Here is a 16,935-nt window from a genome sequence, read left to right on the forward strand (position 1 = left end):
AAGAAGACTCAGAAGGAACAATTAGAAATTAATGATGTTATTGAGATGACAAAATAAACAGGAACACATTTGGTGTGGATTTCTGTGCATTACATCATCTTCAGGCTGAGTGTCGTTTAAGATGCATGTCAAAGCTGTATTTATAGGGGAAAGTCTTCCCACAGTGTGGACAGGAGTAAGGCCTCTCTCCTGTGTGAATCCGCATGTGTTTCAGCAATGAAGTGCGGCGTGAGAATTCATTTCCACATAAAGAGCAGCTGTGCTGTTTTTCCGAATGACAGTGCTTGATGTGTCGATACAGATCAGAATGACTGAAGAAGCTTTTGTCACACTGAACGCAGTAGAACGGCCTCTCGCCTCTGTGCTTATTTAAATGGCTTTGGAGAGCTGTGGAACCATGAAACTTCTTCTCACACTGATCACAGCCGAATGTCTTCTTGCGTTTGCGTTTGACACCAGTATGGACCCGAAAGTGTTCTTTAAGCCAGTCTTGACGTTGGAACCCTTTCCCACAGATTTCACAGACGTATGGCGTCTCTCCTGTGTGTATTCGCATGTGGCGCACCATATTTGAATGATAAGTAAACTCAAAACCACACAGCTTACAGACAAACTTTTTACCAGGGGTTGGAGATGTGGAGATGGGAAGCTCATCTTCTGTGTCAGTATCTGATGAACTTTGATCTGATGTTTCATCAGTTTTTACTCGATATTTCAGCCGTCTGCAAAAGAGAGCAGCCGATCCTTCTGTTTTACTCAGAACCAAAGTTTCCACATCATTATTAGTGGATTTGGACTCTGGATCTCCCTGATAAGACTCTTCATTTTTGATCACAGGCTTCATATTGATGCAGTCCGGACTTCAAGCCAACATCTAGTGAAACAGACTGAATAAAGACATAAACATTCAGAGTTATTCTTCAGCTGTGTTTCTCATTACACATGCCAAATTGAATAAAATGTCACAGATAAGACCAAAAAAAAATAAAAACTCATAAAAGAACAAATTATGTTATCCGACTATTCAAAAACATTGCCTTTATATATATATATATATATATATATATATATATATATATATATATATATATATATATATATATATATATATACATATATATATATATATGTGTGTGTGTGATTGTGTGTGTGTAGGTTATAAGGTGTTTTTTTTAAATGCGGACCTCCTCTATTAAAACACACACACACACACACACACACATACACACACACACACACACACACACACACACATTTATATATACATATGAGCAATTCCGTGCAAATGTCAACCCTGCCAAGAAAAAAATTAAGTTTTCACCAAAATACAGAAATTGTTTCTGGGTTTTTTGGGTAAGCAAGTATTTTACAGTACTTTAGAAATACTCAAAAATGTCTCTGTCAATGTTTTTAAACTATTATATTTGATTTACAAAGTTACACAAGTGACAATTTCACATCTGTCACATCCATAACGAAATAAATCCCTCATAAATGTGAAAATATTAAATAAAATAAAACCAATAATTTTTGTTTTATAGAGAGCCAACTCTTGTCTTTCTGATTAGCATTGTTTCTTTTGGGTTGTGCAGTTTAATTCACAGAATTTCTACAAAGTGTTTTGTACACTGTAAACCCACAGACTTTTTGTCACATCCATAACGCATGTTTATTTTCCACATTTAAAATATAAAACATGTTTATACAGATTGATATTTTTCTTGCTCCTATAACTCTGTGCTCAGTTGTTCTGGAAAACATAAACAAAAGTTTCAATATAATGTTAACATAAACTTTCCATGTGAATTTATGGTTTGAGTTTTACTGCAAATGTCTCGTCCATAATGCTGGAATTGCTCATACACACACACACACACACACACACACACACACACACACACACACACACACACACACACACACACATACGGAACCCCGGAAGGGACGTAGTGGAGGAGAAAAAAAATGGGTGGGTAAAAAAAAAATAATGGGTGAAAGAAAAAAAATGGGTGGGAGGAAAATATATATTTCTAAGTTTTTTGCGTTCTCTCGCAAAGATGTTTTGCGTTCTCTCGCAAAACTGTTTTTCCACAAACACTTCCTGTTCACTGCACTCACATAAACCCTCCCGTTTTTGCTGAAATTCTCCCATATATTACCATTCTATCCCACTTTCTTTACATTACTGTGCGCTGATTGTCGCCTTTCACTTTGCAACCTCTGAACCAGTGAATGCATGTTTAAGCGCTGACTGACAGACGCGCTCCATACAATAAACTGATCCCAGATCAGCGTCTGTACGCGCCATTTAAAGGGACACTTCTGTTATCAAACAAGTGCGCAGCAAATGAATCTCATGTTTTGTTTAGTTTAATAACAGAGGTGTCTCTGTAAGAATGCACAGATCTATAATGAAAGCAGTCCATTACTTTAGAAACTGTTTGTGCTCATTTAAGAGAAAATAAGCTGTTTAAAATAAAACATGCAGGACGGAGATATTTCATATTATTCAGTGTATTTGTCTGTTTAAACATACACCCGCTCCTCTGTAAATGGCGTGTACAGACGCTGATCTGGGATCAGTTTATTGTACGAAGCGCGTCTGTCAGTCAGCGCTTATACATGCATTCACTGGTTCATAGGTAGCATACGCACAGTAATGTGAAGAAAGTGGGATAGAATGGTAAAATACGGGAGAATTTCGGCAAAAACGGGAGGGTTTACGTGAGTGCAGTGAACAGGAAGTGTTTGTGGAGAAACAGTTTTGCGAGAGAACGCAAAACATCTTTGCGAGGGAACGCAAAACTTTGCGAGAGAACGCAAAAAACTTAGAAATATATATTTTCCTCCCACCCATTTTTTTTCTTTCACCCATTATTTTTTTTCACCCACCCATTTTTTTTCTCCTCCACTACGTCCCTTCCGGGGTTCCGTACACACATATACATACATATATATATATATATATATATATATATATATATATATATATATATATATATATATATATATATATATATATATATATATGTATTTCTCCTAAAATCATTAGTTTGTTACAAAGCTCTGAAAAGTTAACTTAGTTCTCCTTTAACTCAACACACTTGTTAAGATTTTGCTGAGAGACACGGAGAAAACTTGCAATATTTTTGTAGCTACTTATACACACATTCAGAAACGTCCTGATCCACAGGTTTAACACTGAACAATAAAAGACTTACATGCCAATCAATCAATCAATCAATCAAGAATAATCATTTATTTTGCCAACATCGTTGGGTCATGATTGTCCTCTTTTGTGCGATCATCTTCTTCTTCTTCTGATATTTGGGCAGACTTGACTCATAAAGGCGCTTTGCTGCCATCCGCAGGTCTTTAAGAGGGTCTTCCAGTGCTTTATTGCAGTCTTGGCAGACCAAGGAGAAGCTGCATTTTCGCCACCAACTGATTTAGAGTGTGGATAGTTTTAAAGAAAACTAAAACATTTACGTAAAAAAACATTAATTGAAAACTAGATTCTGTCAATAAATCCTGTCTTTCAAGTAATTAAATAAGTTTTGCACTTTACATTGCACTGAACCATTTCAACAACACTTTTAAAGAGAAATGTTTAAACCAGGAGACCTAAGTCATGAATTGAAATCTCCTTTTATATGCTTGACAAACTAAAATAGTTAGCAGTTTCTGAATGTCCACACACTTGTATCCCAGTTTCACGCTTCACTATTTTGTGCAGTGTAGTTCAGTGTTGTATGAGCTATTCTTAATCTTGATATCTTTCTTCCTACCTCCATATCTTTTCCTCTCGTTTCCAACACACTGTTAAATCTGAAACAGATGTCTTCCTTTAGACCCGTTGATCCATGATGTTTGCCATTTCTTCCTTCCATTAAACTTAATCTTTTGAGTTCTGAATGCTGCATTCATTTCTGTTTGCTGATGTTTTACTGCTTTCTTTTCTGGAATATCTACTTCATTTTCCTCAACACCGACATGTGCTGGCACCATAAAATGTTACCAGTCTTTGAAAGGGTCTTGGGTGTTTCCTCTTTTTGTCATAAATTTTTCCAGTTATATTGCACCCCGTGTTGCTTTGGTGGAAACCAGTGCATTTAATTTCAGTCATGAAGGCTGCTTCATAGTATGCTGGTGCAGCTGAAAATGTGACCTCCACAGGACAGTAATGAGATGCAGATTCAGAGTTGTAAAAATCCACAAGGTGGTTTTTAATTAGCAAACAATATAAATATTACAAACACAGCAAGTAGCTGAGCAGTTCACAGTGTAAAACTAGATTGTCGACAATCTGGCAACTTGCATGGAGTCATAATAGGAGAGACAAAGTGAATATTTTTTCCATATTTTTCATTTGTACTACAATATCTCATTTATCTCTCCTACATACAGCACTTTTAACATGCATTTCAAAGCTGTATTTATAGGGGAAAGTCTTCTCACAGTGTGGACAGGAGTAAGGTCTCTCTCCTGTGTGGATCCGCATGTGTTTCTGCAGTAAAGAGCGGCGAGAAAATTCATTTCCACACAAATAGCAGCCGTGCTTTTTTTCTGAATGACAGTCTCTGAGGTGTTGTTTAAGATCATGTTGATTGAAGTAGGTTTTGTCGCACTGAACGCAGGCGAACGGCCTCTCGCCTCTGTGCTTATTTAAATGACCTTGAAGAACAGAGGAGCACTCAAACTTCATTTCACACTGATCACAGCTCAATCTCTTCTTGCGCTTGCGTTTGACACCAGTATGGATGTAAAAGTGTTCTTTAAGCCAGTGTTTACGTTTGAACGCTTTACCACAGAGTTCACAGACATAGGGCGCTTCTCCTGTGTGTATTCGCATGATGAAGTCTTCACCAGGAGTTGGAGATGTGGAGATGGGAAGCTCATCTTCTGTGTCAGTATCTGATGAACTTTGATCTGATGTTTCATCAGTTTTTACTCGATATTTCAGCCGTCTGCAAAAGAGAGCAGCCGATCCTTCTGTTTTACTCAGAACCAAAGTTTCCACATCATTATTAGTGGACTCTGGATCTCCCTGAAGAGACTCTTCATTTTTGATCACAGGCTTCATATTGATGCAGGCCGGACTTCAAGCAAACATCTAGTGAAACAGACTGAATAAAGACATAAACATTCAGAGTTATTCTTCAGCTGTGTTTCTCATTACACATGCCAAATTGAATAAAATGCCATAGATAACACCAAAAAAAACTCTTAATAGAACAAATTATGTAATCCAATTATTAAAAAACATTGCCTTATTTATATATATATATATATATATATATATATATATATATATATATATATATATATATATATATATATATATATATATAGTATGTGTGTGTAGGTTATGAAGTGCTTTGTTAATTGCAGACCTCCTCTATATATATTTATATATCATTCATTCATTTTCTTGTCGGCTTAGTCCCTTTATTAATCCGGGGTCGCCACAGCAGAATAAACCATATACGTATATATATATATATATATATATATATATATATATATATATATATATATATATATATATATATATATGCAAATGTCAACCTTGCCATGAAAAAAATTAAGTTTTCACCAAAGTACAGAAGCCGTTTCTGAGGTAAGCAAGTATTTTACAGTACTTTAGAAATACTGAAAAATGTCTCTGTCAATGTTTCCAAACTGATATATTTGATTTACCAAAGTCACACAAGTGGCAATTTCACATCTGTCACATCCATAACGGAGAGATGTCACATTCATAACAACACTTTTTACATAAATGTGAAAATATTACATAAAATAAAACCAATCTTTTTTATATATATATAAAGAGCCAACTCTTGTCTTTCTGATTAGCATCGTTTCTTTTGGGTTGTGCAGTTTAATTCACAGAATTTCTACAAAGTGTTTCATACACCGTAAACCCACAGACTTTTTGTCACATCCATAACGCATGTTCATTTTCCACATTTAAAATATAAAACATGTTTACAGATTGATATTTTCTTGCTCCTATAACTCTGTGCTCAGTTGTTCTGGAAAACATAAACAAAAGTTTCAATACAATGTTAACATATACTTTCCATGTGAATTTATGTTTTGAGTTTTTACTGCAAATGTCTCGTCCATAATGCTGGAATTGCTCATATATATATATATATATATATATATATATATATATATATATATATATATATATATATATATATATATATATATATATAAATCATTAGTTTGTTACAAAGCTCAAAGTTAACTTCCTCCATTAACTCAACACTTGTTAAGATTTCTAAGAGACACAGAGAAAATATACAATACTTGTGTAGCTACTTATACACACATTCAGAAACCTCCTGATCCACAGAATTAACACTGAACAATAAAAGACTTACATGCCTATTAATCAATCAAGAATTATTATTTTGCCAACATCGTTGGGTCATGTCCTCTTTTGTACGAGCATCTTCTTCTTCTGAGATTTGGGCAGACTTGACTCATAAAAGCGCTTTGCTGCCATCCGCAGGTCTTTAAGAGGGTCTCCTAGTGCTTTATTGCAGTTTTGGCAGACCAATGTTGATAGTTTTGAAAGAAAACTAAAATATTCATGTAAAAAAATCATTAATTAAAAACTGGATTCTGTCTATAAATCTTCTCTTTCAAGTAATTAAATAAGTTTAGCACTTTAAATTGCACTGAACCATTACCTAAAGAGAAATGTTCAAACCAGGAGACCTAATTCATGAATTAATTGAAATCTCTCCCTTTTTATACGCTTGACAAACTAAAATATAGTTAGCAGTTTCTGAATGTCCACACACTTGGATCCCAGTCTCAGGTTTTACTAATTTGTGCAGATTGTACTTCAGTGTTGTATGAGCTATTCTTAATCTTGATGATATCTTTCCTCTCATTTCCAGCACATTAAATATGAAATAGATGTTTTCATTAAGACTCGTTGTTCTGGAATGTTGGGCATTTCTTCCTTAAACTGTAAAAAAAGATTTTTGGGGCTTGTGAATAAAGATAGCATAATCCAAATACATTTTACAAATGAATCATATTTTGTCTTTTTTACTTCAAAATGTCATGTTTAATTCAATAAGCTACTTAACATTTATTTTTAATCTATTGTGCTTAAAATACAATAGTAAATCCAGATGGATATATCCAAGTAATATTAACTTAGAGTACTAGGTACTAATTCACTAAGTATTTCACGTCTTACAGTTTGTCTGAAATACACTGCCACAGTCAGTTATTCTCCTTTAGATATGCGTGTCTTTGTTTTGGTCTCTAAATCTGCCAGTTTACCCAATTATATGGAAAACACACATTGAGTGGGCTTGTTTTCGTTTACACCAGAGATTGTATTTTTTACGGAGGTTGCGTCTTTTTGGAGTTAACAAGAAGCTCATGATGTTGTTTTATAAAGCAGTTCTTGAAAGTGTAAGAGAAAATGATGACGAAGAAAATCTCAATGAAGATGTTTATTCAGCATAGCAGTCTCAAAATACATGGCAGTAGCTTGGGTTCACCGGAGTCAGCATGAACCCTGAACATTCTTAAACTCAAACCTTTATACTGTTTTTGATGTTGCATTTAGATGTTAATGAAGTTGCTCCTTGGCTGTTGACCCAGCTGTTCTCTCTATCATGTTAATGCAGTTTCAACACTATTGATGAGATTGTTCTCTGTGTGCCACACCCATCCCCATTCTACAATTGTTACCATTTGGTCGAGATGTAGTCACCTTAAACAATGCAGAGACAAGACCCTGTTGACTTCTCTTTTCTCTCATGAGTCAGCCCTTTTGTGAAATAAGCATCAATTCACCATTTAGAGTGGAAGTTGGGTCGAGGCAGACTTATTTCTTACAAAAGCATTGTCAGGTATGGTATTACAGTGTGGTTTGGCAACCTATCAGTGTAAATCTAAACTGATGCATCTCTTAAAGACAGCATGGAAAATTGTCGGGCACGACGAATATTTTAATCCTCAAGTTTTATATGAGAACTGTGTCCTCTATCAGGTGGAAAGGATTGTAAATGATCCAACTCATTTTTTGTTTCCACATTACGAACTGCTTCCCTCTGGTAGAAGATATAGAGTCCCAAAGTTTAGGTTAAACGCTATAAGAAATCCTTTGTATCTGTGTCAGTGGGTTTATTTAATAAGAGTATATCTTAATTATTCATTCATTCATTCATTCATTTTCTTGTCGGCTTAGTCCCCCCATCAATCCGGGGTCGCCACAGCGAAATGAACCGCCAACTTATCCAGCAAGTTTTTACGCAGCGGATGCCCTTCCAGCTGCAACCCATCTCTGGGAAACATACATTCACACACACACACTCATACACTACGGACAATTTAGCCTACCCAAATCACCAGTACCGCATGTCTTTGGACTGTGGGGGAAACCGGAGCACCCGGAGAAAACCCACGAAGGCAGGGAGAACATGCAAACTCCACACAGAAACGCCAACTGAGCCGAGGTTCGAACCAGCGACCTTCTCCTCGCCCTATATCTTAATTAGCACTATAAATTTTGTAATTGTTGTATTTTCTGTTGTTTTTTATTACTTCTTTTAGTGAGTGTCTGCAGCAATATGGCGATGCCCATAACAAATCTCCTGTCAAGGATAATAAAGTTTTACTACTACTACTACTACTACTATATTCCACCCAATGTTGCTTTGGTGGAAAACAGCGCATGTAATTTCAGTCATGAAGCCTGCTTTAATGTATGTGGGTGCAGTCAAAAATATTTAGGTATTTAATTAGTATTTAGGTACTTCCATTGAAATTAATCGTTTGAGTTCTGATTGCTACATTAATTTTATTTGCTGATGTTTTACTGCCTTCTTTGCTAGAATATCTATTTCTTCATTTTCCTCAATTCCTACATGTGCTAGCTGTTGTTTCCTCTGGATGTTTCCTCTTTTTATTTTTGCCAGTTTTATTGTCGCTTTGGTGGAAAACAGCGTATTTCATTCTGGTCATGAAGGCTGCTTCATAGTATGCTGGTGCAGCTGAAAATGTGACCTCCACAGGACAGTAATGAGATGCAGATTCAGAGTTGTAAAAATCCACAAGGTGGTTTTTAATTAGCAAACAATATAAATATTACAAACACAGCAAGTAGCTGAGCAGTTCACAGTGTAAAACTAGATTGTCGTCAATCTGGCAACTTACATGGAGTCATAATAGGAGAGACAAAGTGAATATTTTTTCCATATTTTTCATTTGTACTACAATATCTCATTTATCTCTCCTACATACAGCACTTTTAACATGCATGTCAAAGCTGTATTTATAGGAGAAAGTCTTCTCACAGTGTGGACAGGAGTAAGGTCTCTCTCCTGTGTGGATCCGCATGTGTTTCTGCAACGAAAAGTGGCGTGTGAATTCATGTCCACACAAAGAGCAGCTGTACTTTTTATCTGAATGACAGTCCTTGAGGTGTCGACAAAGATCAGACCTACTGAAGTAGGTTTTATTGCACTGAATGCAGGCGAACGGCCTCTCGCCTCTGTGCTTATTTAAATGGTACTGAAGATCAGTAGGACCATCAAACTTCTTCTCACACTGATCACAGCTGAATTTCTTCTCACGCTTGCGTTTGCGTTTGATACCAGTATGAACGCTACTGTGCAGTGTAAGCCAGTCTTTGCGTCTGAACGCTTTCCCACAGACTTCACAGACATACGGCGTCTCTCCTGTGTGTATTCGCATGTGACGCACCATACTTATGTTACTACCAAACTCAGAGCCACACAGCTTACAGATTAAGTCTTCACCAGGGGTTGGAGATGTGGAGATGGGAAGCTCATCTTCTGTGTCAGTATCTGATGAACTTTGATCTGATGTTTCATCAGTTTTTACTCGATATTTCAGCCGCCTGCAAAAGAGAGCAGCCGATCCTTCTGTTTTACTCAGAACCAAAGTTTCCACATCATTATTAATGGATTCGGATTTTGGAGCTCCCTGAAAAGACTCTTCATTTTCGATCACAGGCTTCATATCGATGCAGTCTGGTTTGAAATCTAATGAAACAGATTAAAAAGAGAAGTAAACATTCAGACACAGCAGGTTACTGTGAGGTTGGGTTTAGGTGTAGACGTTAATAAAACACAGCAGGTTACTGTGAGGTTGGGTTTAGGTGTAGACGTTAATAAAACACAGCAGGTTACTGTGAGGTTGGGTTTAGGGTTAGACATTCATAACACACAATATTGGACTCTGTGTCATGTACAAAACTAAATAAATAAACAAAAACTCCAGGTTTGTGAAGCCCACTTGGAGTTTGAAGGCCCACCTGGAGCCCCAACAACACCCAACAATTAAAATTAAGTTTTTTACCAAAATACAGAAACTGTTTCTGGGGATTTTGTGAAAGCAAGTACAGTACTTTAGAAATACTCAAAAATGTCTCTGTCAATGTTTTCAAACTATTATATTTGATTTACTAAAGTTACACAAGCGGCAATTTCACATCTTTCACATCCATAACGGAGAGACGTCACATTCATAATGATACTTTTTCCTCATAAATGTGAAAATATTAAATTAATTAAACCAATCTTTTTTTATATAAAGAGCCAACTCTTGTCTTTCTGATTAGCATTGTTTCTTTTGGGTTGTGCAGTTTAATTCACAGAATTTCTACAAAGTGTTTTGTACACTGTAAACCCACAGACTTTTTGTCACATCCATAACGCATGTTCATTTTCCACATTTAAAATATAAAACATGTTTACAGATTGATATTTTCTTGCTTCTATAACTCTGTGCTCAGTTGTTCAGGAAAATATAAACAAAAGTTTCAATATAATGTTACATATATAATATACACACTGTATAAAAATCGCCTCCTTTGGAAGTCTTATGCACTTTCTCTTAAAATCATTAGTTTCTTACAAAGCTCTGAAAAGTTAGTTCTCCATTAACTCAAAACTTGTTAAGATTTTGCTGAGAGACACGGAGAAAACTTGCAATACTTGTGTAGCTACTTATACACACATTCAGAAACCTCCTGATCCACAGAATTAACACTGAACAATAAAAGACTTACATGCCATGTCCTGTTCATCATCTCACTGTTTATCATCTTCTTCTTCTTCTGATATTTGGGCAGACTTGACTCATAAAGGCGCTTTGCTGCCATCCGCAGGTCTTTAAGAGGGTCTTCCAGTGCTTTATTGCAGTTTTGGCAGACCAAGGAGAAGGAGAAGCTGCATTTTCGCCACCAACTGATTTAGAGTGTGGATAGTTTTAAAGAAAACTAAAATATTTATGTAAAAAAATAATAATTAAAAAAAACTGTATTCTGTCCATAAATCTAGTGTCTTTCAAGCAGTCCTGTCTTTTTGCACTTTACATTACACTGAACCATTTCAACAACACTTTTAAAGAGAAATGTTCAAACCAGGAGACCTAATTCATAAATTAATTGAAATCTCTCCCTTTTTGACAAACTAAAATATAGTTAGCAGTTTCTAAATGTCCACACGTGTCACATTTCCCAGTTTAATGCTTCTCTATTTTGTGCAGATTGTAGTTCAGTGTTATAGCTATTCTAGCAATTGAGTTTGAGACCTATGGTTTATACCCTTCTCAAGCTAGAAGGCGCTTTTTGCCCCCTCAGGACTTTTTAAAGGGTCTTCCTCTTCTTCTGGTGTTTTATTGCAGTTTTGACAGACTAAAGAAAAGATGCACTTCCACCACCTAGTGATTTGGTGTGTGGAGGATGCATTGTTTTGGAAGAAAATTAACATAAATTTATACATGTATGTATATGAAATAAAAACTGGATTCTGTCCATAAATCTAGTGTCTTTCAAGTAAGTTTTGCACTTTACATTGCACTGAATCATTTAAACAACACTTTTAAAGAGAAATGTTCAAACCAGGAGACCTAATTCATGAATTGAAATCTCTACCTTTTATACGCTTGACAAACTAAAATAGTTAGCAGTTTCTGAATGTCCACACATTTGTATCCCAGTTTCATTTTTCACTATTTTGTGCAGTGTAGTTCAGTGTTGTATGAGCTATTCTTAATCTTGATATCTTTCTTCCTACCTCCATATCTTTTCCTCTCGTTTCCAACACACTGTTAAATCTGAAACAGATGTCTTCCTTTAGACCCGTTGATCCATGATGTTTCCCATTTCTTCCTTCCTTCCATTAAACTTAATCTTTTGAGTTCTGAATGCTGCATTCATTTCTATTTGCTGATGTTTTACTGCTTTCTTTGCAGGAATATCTACTTCATTTCCCTCAACACCTACATGTGCTGGCACCATAAAATGTTACCAGTCTTTGAAAGGGTCTTGGGTGTTTCCTCTTTTTGTCATAAATTTTTGCAGTTATATTGCACTCCGTGTTGCTTTGGTGGAAACCAGTGCATTTAATTTCAGTCATGAAGGCTGCTTCATAGTATGCTGGTGCAGCTGAAAATGTGACCTCCACAGGACAGTAATGAGATGCAGATTCAGAGTTGTAAAAATCCACAAGGTGGTTTTTAATTAACAAATAATCTACAAAATACAAACAGACTCGACTGTTGTCAATCTGGCGACTTCCGTGGAGTCATCAGGAGGGATCAAGTGAAAAAAACAAAACTCCAATATTTTATATTTGTACTACAATATCTCAGCTGTCACTCCTACATACAGCACCTTTAATATGCATTTTCATGCTGTGTTTATAAGGGAAAGTCTTCCCACAGTGTGGACAGGAGTAAGGTCTCTCTCCTGTGTGGATCCGCATGTGTTTCTGCAGTGAAGACTGGCGTGTGAATTCATATCCACACAAATAGCAGCCGTGCTTTTTATCTGAATGACAGTCTCTGAGGTGTTGATTAAGATCATGTTGATTGAAGTAGGTTTTGTCACACTGAACGCAGGCGAACGGCCTCTCGCCTCTGTGCTTATTTAAATGGCTTCGGAGAGCAGTGGAACTATTAAACTTCATCTCACACTGATCACAGCTCAATCTCTTTTCCCGCTTGCGTTTGACGCCAGTATGGACACTAAAGTGTTCTTTAAGCGAACCTTGACGTTTGAACCCTTTCCCACAGACTTCACAGATGTACGGCGTCTCTCCTGTGTGTATTCGCATGTGACGCACCATATTTGTGTTACTACCAAACTCTGAGCCACACAGCTTACAGATTAAGTCTTCACCAGGGGTTGGAGATGTGGAGATGGGAAGCTCATCTTCTGTGTCAGTATCTGATGAACTTTGATCTGATGTTTGATCAGTTTTTACTCGATATTTCAGCCGTCTGCAAAAGAGAGCAGCCGATCCTTCTGTTTTACTCAGAACCAAAGTTTCCACATCATTATTAATGGATTTGGACTCTGGATCTCCCTGAAGAGACTCTTCATTTTTGATCGCAGGCTTCATATTGATGCAGTCCAGATTTCAAGCAAACATCTAATGAAACTGATTAGAGAGAAGAAAGCATTCAGAGTTATTCTTCAGTTTCTCATTACACAGATTACCCAAACATGAATAATAAAGAAACCTCTAATGATGTCTGAACACTTATTTAATATCAAAGCTTGCAGCACAAGAAATAGAGTGTCAAAAACTATAGAAATAATATTGAACATAATCAAAATGATTTTAAGCATCAGTGCTGTAATCTGTATCTGATTTGATGTCTGCTGCTTCTGTGAGAAACACTCTCAAATCTTGAGGTTTTGATGAAGACAGATTTTAACGTCAGTAACAACGAAGCTGAAAAACTCAACCTAGTCTGTGTTTGCCAGTGTTGCCAGAGTGGAAATGTCAAAGTATCGTACCAGAACCTCAAAATTATCGTATTTTGGAGGAAAATTATCGTACACGAGTCAAACTGAGAGTATACAGCTATTATCTAGACACATATCGTTTTGACACAACCTGCAAATGACCACAATACGTTAAAAAAACTAGGTACCTTAATGGGAAGGTTCAAACTCCACCTCTGAGTTGCTGTCATTGAATGTTGCCACATGTTGAGGGATTTATTTTCTGAGGTGTGCATGCTTTGTTTTGTTGAGACTAACTTTGTAAAAAAACATGTTCACAAGACGCATTTGAATGGGGAAAAACGAGAACATCAAGGGAAAACTCCCGTCCTTCTCACCTTCCTTTACAACACGAATTGTTTTAACATTATTGCTTAAAAGATCGACCTCAAACTGAAAACTACTGACCTAACCACGGGCACGCGCAGCAGGAGCTTTAACTCGTGAGAGAGAGAGCCATTCTCCACGTTGATTGGCTGAGAAGAGGCAACGTAAGATGAGATAGAAAACGTGCCTAACTCCACCTACTCCTCACAGACAGTACAGAAAAGATGCAGCTGGATCAATAAGTAAAGAAGCCCGAAGATTACAATGAAGTTTCTTTTAAATGCCATAAATTTCTGAAATTATCGTACATTATAGGATTTTTCTCATTATTGATCGTACATCGTACAGAGGGCGAAATTATCGTACAAATACGATAGTTATCGTACGTCTGGCAACACTGGTGTTTGCAGACTGTTATACAGTTTTTCCTGGCATCTATAGGGTATACGCTGAAGCATGCTAATAGGACTTTTAATTTGCCAGTAACCTGGGTTAAGCGCTTCAGGCGAACTGTAGGCCAATGCAAAAACCGGCGCATTTAAGGGCTGTTTTCTTTAAGAATCAGCGATCTTCACTGGCTGAGTGATATCCGATATAAAGTGGGTCTCAGATTGTACAAGAAGCTCTGCATTAAATTACATTTTCCCTTTGTCTTTATAATCTAAGCATTTATTTTACCCCAGTATATTCAATGGAGTTTCTGCGCTAGCCTGCCGATTCTGACGGGTGCGTGTGAGTAAACGGCTTTTTGTCTCGTTTTACGCTTGAGCAACTAAATGAATGCCAAAGTTTAACCGAATGTGTTTTAATTACATTACAACATCGATGCTGTAAAAGGAACTGTATAAAATGGAAAAAAGTTCACAATAACTAACAAGTCACCGGAAGTTTATCAGTATGGGAAAAGCACTAGCTCGGCATAGACCCTATTTGTCCCTCCATACATGTATTCATTTTAGTAAGGCAACATAGGTTCATATTAGCAGAATATTATGGATAACTCAGAATAACCAGATTATTCCTTTACAGAGCTCTTTTAGTCATAAAGATGGTGAATTACACACAGTTATAGGGTGTTTGTACAGTATGATTAAAATATCAAGGTATCCTTGTATGGTGATTACTGCTCTAAAATATGATCTTTTTTTAAATGTCTGGGTAAAAAACAACAGCATTTTCCCATTGAACATAATATGTATTATTTTTAGAAACATTTAAAACATTTTGGAGCAGTCAACATGTCCGTTAAATAATTAAAATAAGTGATTGACTTCTGCTGTCTTCATTAGTTTCAAAAACACAGATTTCTTTACAACTTGAAATTCATCTCTGGATAAAGTAAGTCACTGCACTGTTCAGGTCTATCGCATGCTGGATGTTGGTGCATAAGCGATTTGTTTTTCATATATTTCCTGAATCGTAATAAAAAGGTGGTGGTGGGGGGGGGGGGTCTATCACTGTATAAATAAATAAAAATACAATAATTATTACATTATGTATATGTAGTCTACATTTGAAAGCATGTAAACAAATACAAAATACATGTAAAACTGTACATAACAAATGACAGCCAAAATACACACGTGTAATGTCTGCAAAAATAACTCCTAAATGTCTGCTGTGCGCTGACATACACACGTCTGAGTGAAGATATTTACATAACCATATGGCATGAACTCCAGAAGGTTTATCAGTAGATATCCCATCATGTGTTATTATATATATATATATATATATATATATATATATATATATATATATATATATATATATATATATATATATATATATATATATATATATATATATATATATTATCAGCACAGTCACTTCACAGTCAGGACACAACTAGCGTTTTCTCTAATTAATTCATGTTTATTTATACAGTGCTTTTCACAAAGTAGAATGTGACAAAGGCACAAAGCAGTTTAACATGGTTCTAGTAAAGTACAGATTTCAGAGTTGAAAATCAGTTTAGTTCAGTTCAGTGTGGTTTAAGTTTCACTGCTGAGAGTTCAAATTAATTTAAACGACCATAATGAAAATATTGCACGTAACAAAATAAAAGTCTTATTTAATTCTGCTCTGAAGATATAATATCTGAAAATATTCCCTTTGATATATTTATTTCTCGCTAAGTAATTTCGTTTGGAAGTTTTTATTTTCAATTTCACTTTAAAAGAAAATCACCTGTTTGTTAAAAAGCCCAGAAAAGTTAACTTGGTTCTTCTCAGTTAACTCAGTATTTACAACTTTGCTAAGAGACATAAAGAAAGCACGATATTTTTGTACCTTTAGTGTCAGAAACCTACTGATACACAACTTGAAAATTTAACAGCAAAGGACTCACTTGCAAATCAAAACCTGTGCAAAATCGTCAGGTCTGTTTACAACTGTCCTCTTCCATTCAATCATCTTCTTCTTCTGATATTTGAGGTAGACCAGACTTATAAAGGCGCATCGCTGCCCTCCTCAGGTCTTTTAAAGGGGTGTGCGTGTGTGCGCGAGTCAATCTAGGGCCATATGTACAGTTAAATTCAGAATTATTAGCCCCCCTTTTAATTTTTTCCCAAAATATCTGTTTCCAAATCATAATAGTTTTAATAACGCATCTCTAATAACTGATTTACTGTATCTTTGCCATGATGACAGTAAATAATAGCTTAAAGTGACATTTAAAGGCTTAACTAGGTTAATTAGGTTAACTAGGCAGGTTAGTGGATAATTAGGCAAGTTATTGTATAATAATGGTTTGTTCTGTAGACTATCGAAAATAAAATAGCCTAAAGGGGCTCATAATTTTG

General features: G+C 35.9%; 4 protein-coding genes across 6 annotated transcripts; all 4 read right to left on the reverse strand.

Annotated features, from left to right (window-relative positions):
• Window positions 1-21: 21 nt before the first annotated feature.
• On the reverse strand, window positions 22-3,347 carry si:dkeyp-2e4.5. The gene is given in 2 exon segments (NM_001423541.1): window positions 22-887; window positions 3,222-3,347. A coding segment is annotated over 1 exon segment (744 nt). The 5' UTR covers window positions 845-887; window positions 3,222-3,347; the 3' UTR covers window positions 22-100.
• Window positions 3,348-4,202: 855 nt separating this feature from the next.
• On the reverse strand, window positions 4,203-6,477 carry si:dkeyp-2e4.7. The gene is given in 2 exon segments (NM_001386665.1): window positions 4,203-5,113; window positions 6,396-6,477. A coding segment is annotated over 1 exon segment (699 nt). The 5' UTR covers window positions 5,084-5,113; window positions 6,396-6,477; the 3' UTR covers window positions 4,203-4,384.
• Window positions 6,478-9,075: 2,598 nt separating this feature from the next.
• Window positions 9,076-16,557, reverse strand: si:dkeyp-2e4.3. Of its 2 annotated transcripts, none has more exons than XM_073920296.1 (4): window positions 16,482-16,557; window positions 12,087-13,454; window positions 11,078-11,237; window positions 9,076-10,049 (listed from the first exon to the last, which is right to left on the reverse strand). In XM_073920296.1, exons 3-4 carry the CDS (start codon window positions 11,082-11,084, stop codon window positions 9,265-9,267), a joined length of 792 nt encoding a protein of 263 aa, XP_073776397.1. In that variant the 5' UTR covers window positions 11,085-11,237; window positions 12,087-13,454; window positions 16,482-16,557; the 3' UTR covers window positions 9,076-9,264. The 2 variants fall into 2 exon arrangements, with proteins under 2 accessions (XP_073776397.1, XP_073776396.1); XM_073920295.1 differs by having other exon boundaries at window positions 11,078-11,255.
• si:dkeyp-2e4.2 lies at window positions 12,498-16,565 on the reverse strand. Of its 2 annotated transcripts, none has more exons than XM_073919167.1 (2): window positions 16,482-16,557; window positions 12,498-13,454 (listed from the first exon to the last, which is right to left on the reverse strand). In XM_073919167.1, the coding sequence occupies exon 2, from the start codon at window positions 13,413-13,415 to the stop codon at window positions 12,660-12,662; it is 756 nt and encodes a 251-aa protein (XP_073775268.1). In that variant the 5' UTR covers window positions 13,416-13,454; window positions 16,482-16,557; the 3' UTR covers window positions 12,498-12,659.
• Window positions 16,566-16,935: the final 370 nt, after the last annotated feature.

This window comes from Danio rerio, chromosome 13 (assembly GCF_049306965.1).
Source record: "Danio rerio strain Tuebingen ecotype United States chromosome 13, GRCz12tu, whole genome shotgun sequence".
In the NCBI taxonomy this organism is placed as follows: Eukaryota; Metazoa; Chordata; class Actinopteri; order Cypriniformes; family Danionidae; genus Danio; species Danio rerio.

Bases quoted from the DNA above. Each gene is read 5' to 3' on its own strand.
- si:dkeyp-2e4.2 (XM_073919167.1), bottom strand. From the start codon at position 13,415: ATGAAGCCTGCGATCAAAAATGAAGAGTCTCTTCAGGGAGATCCAGAG.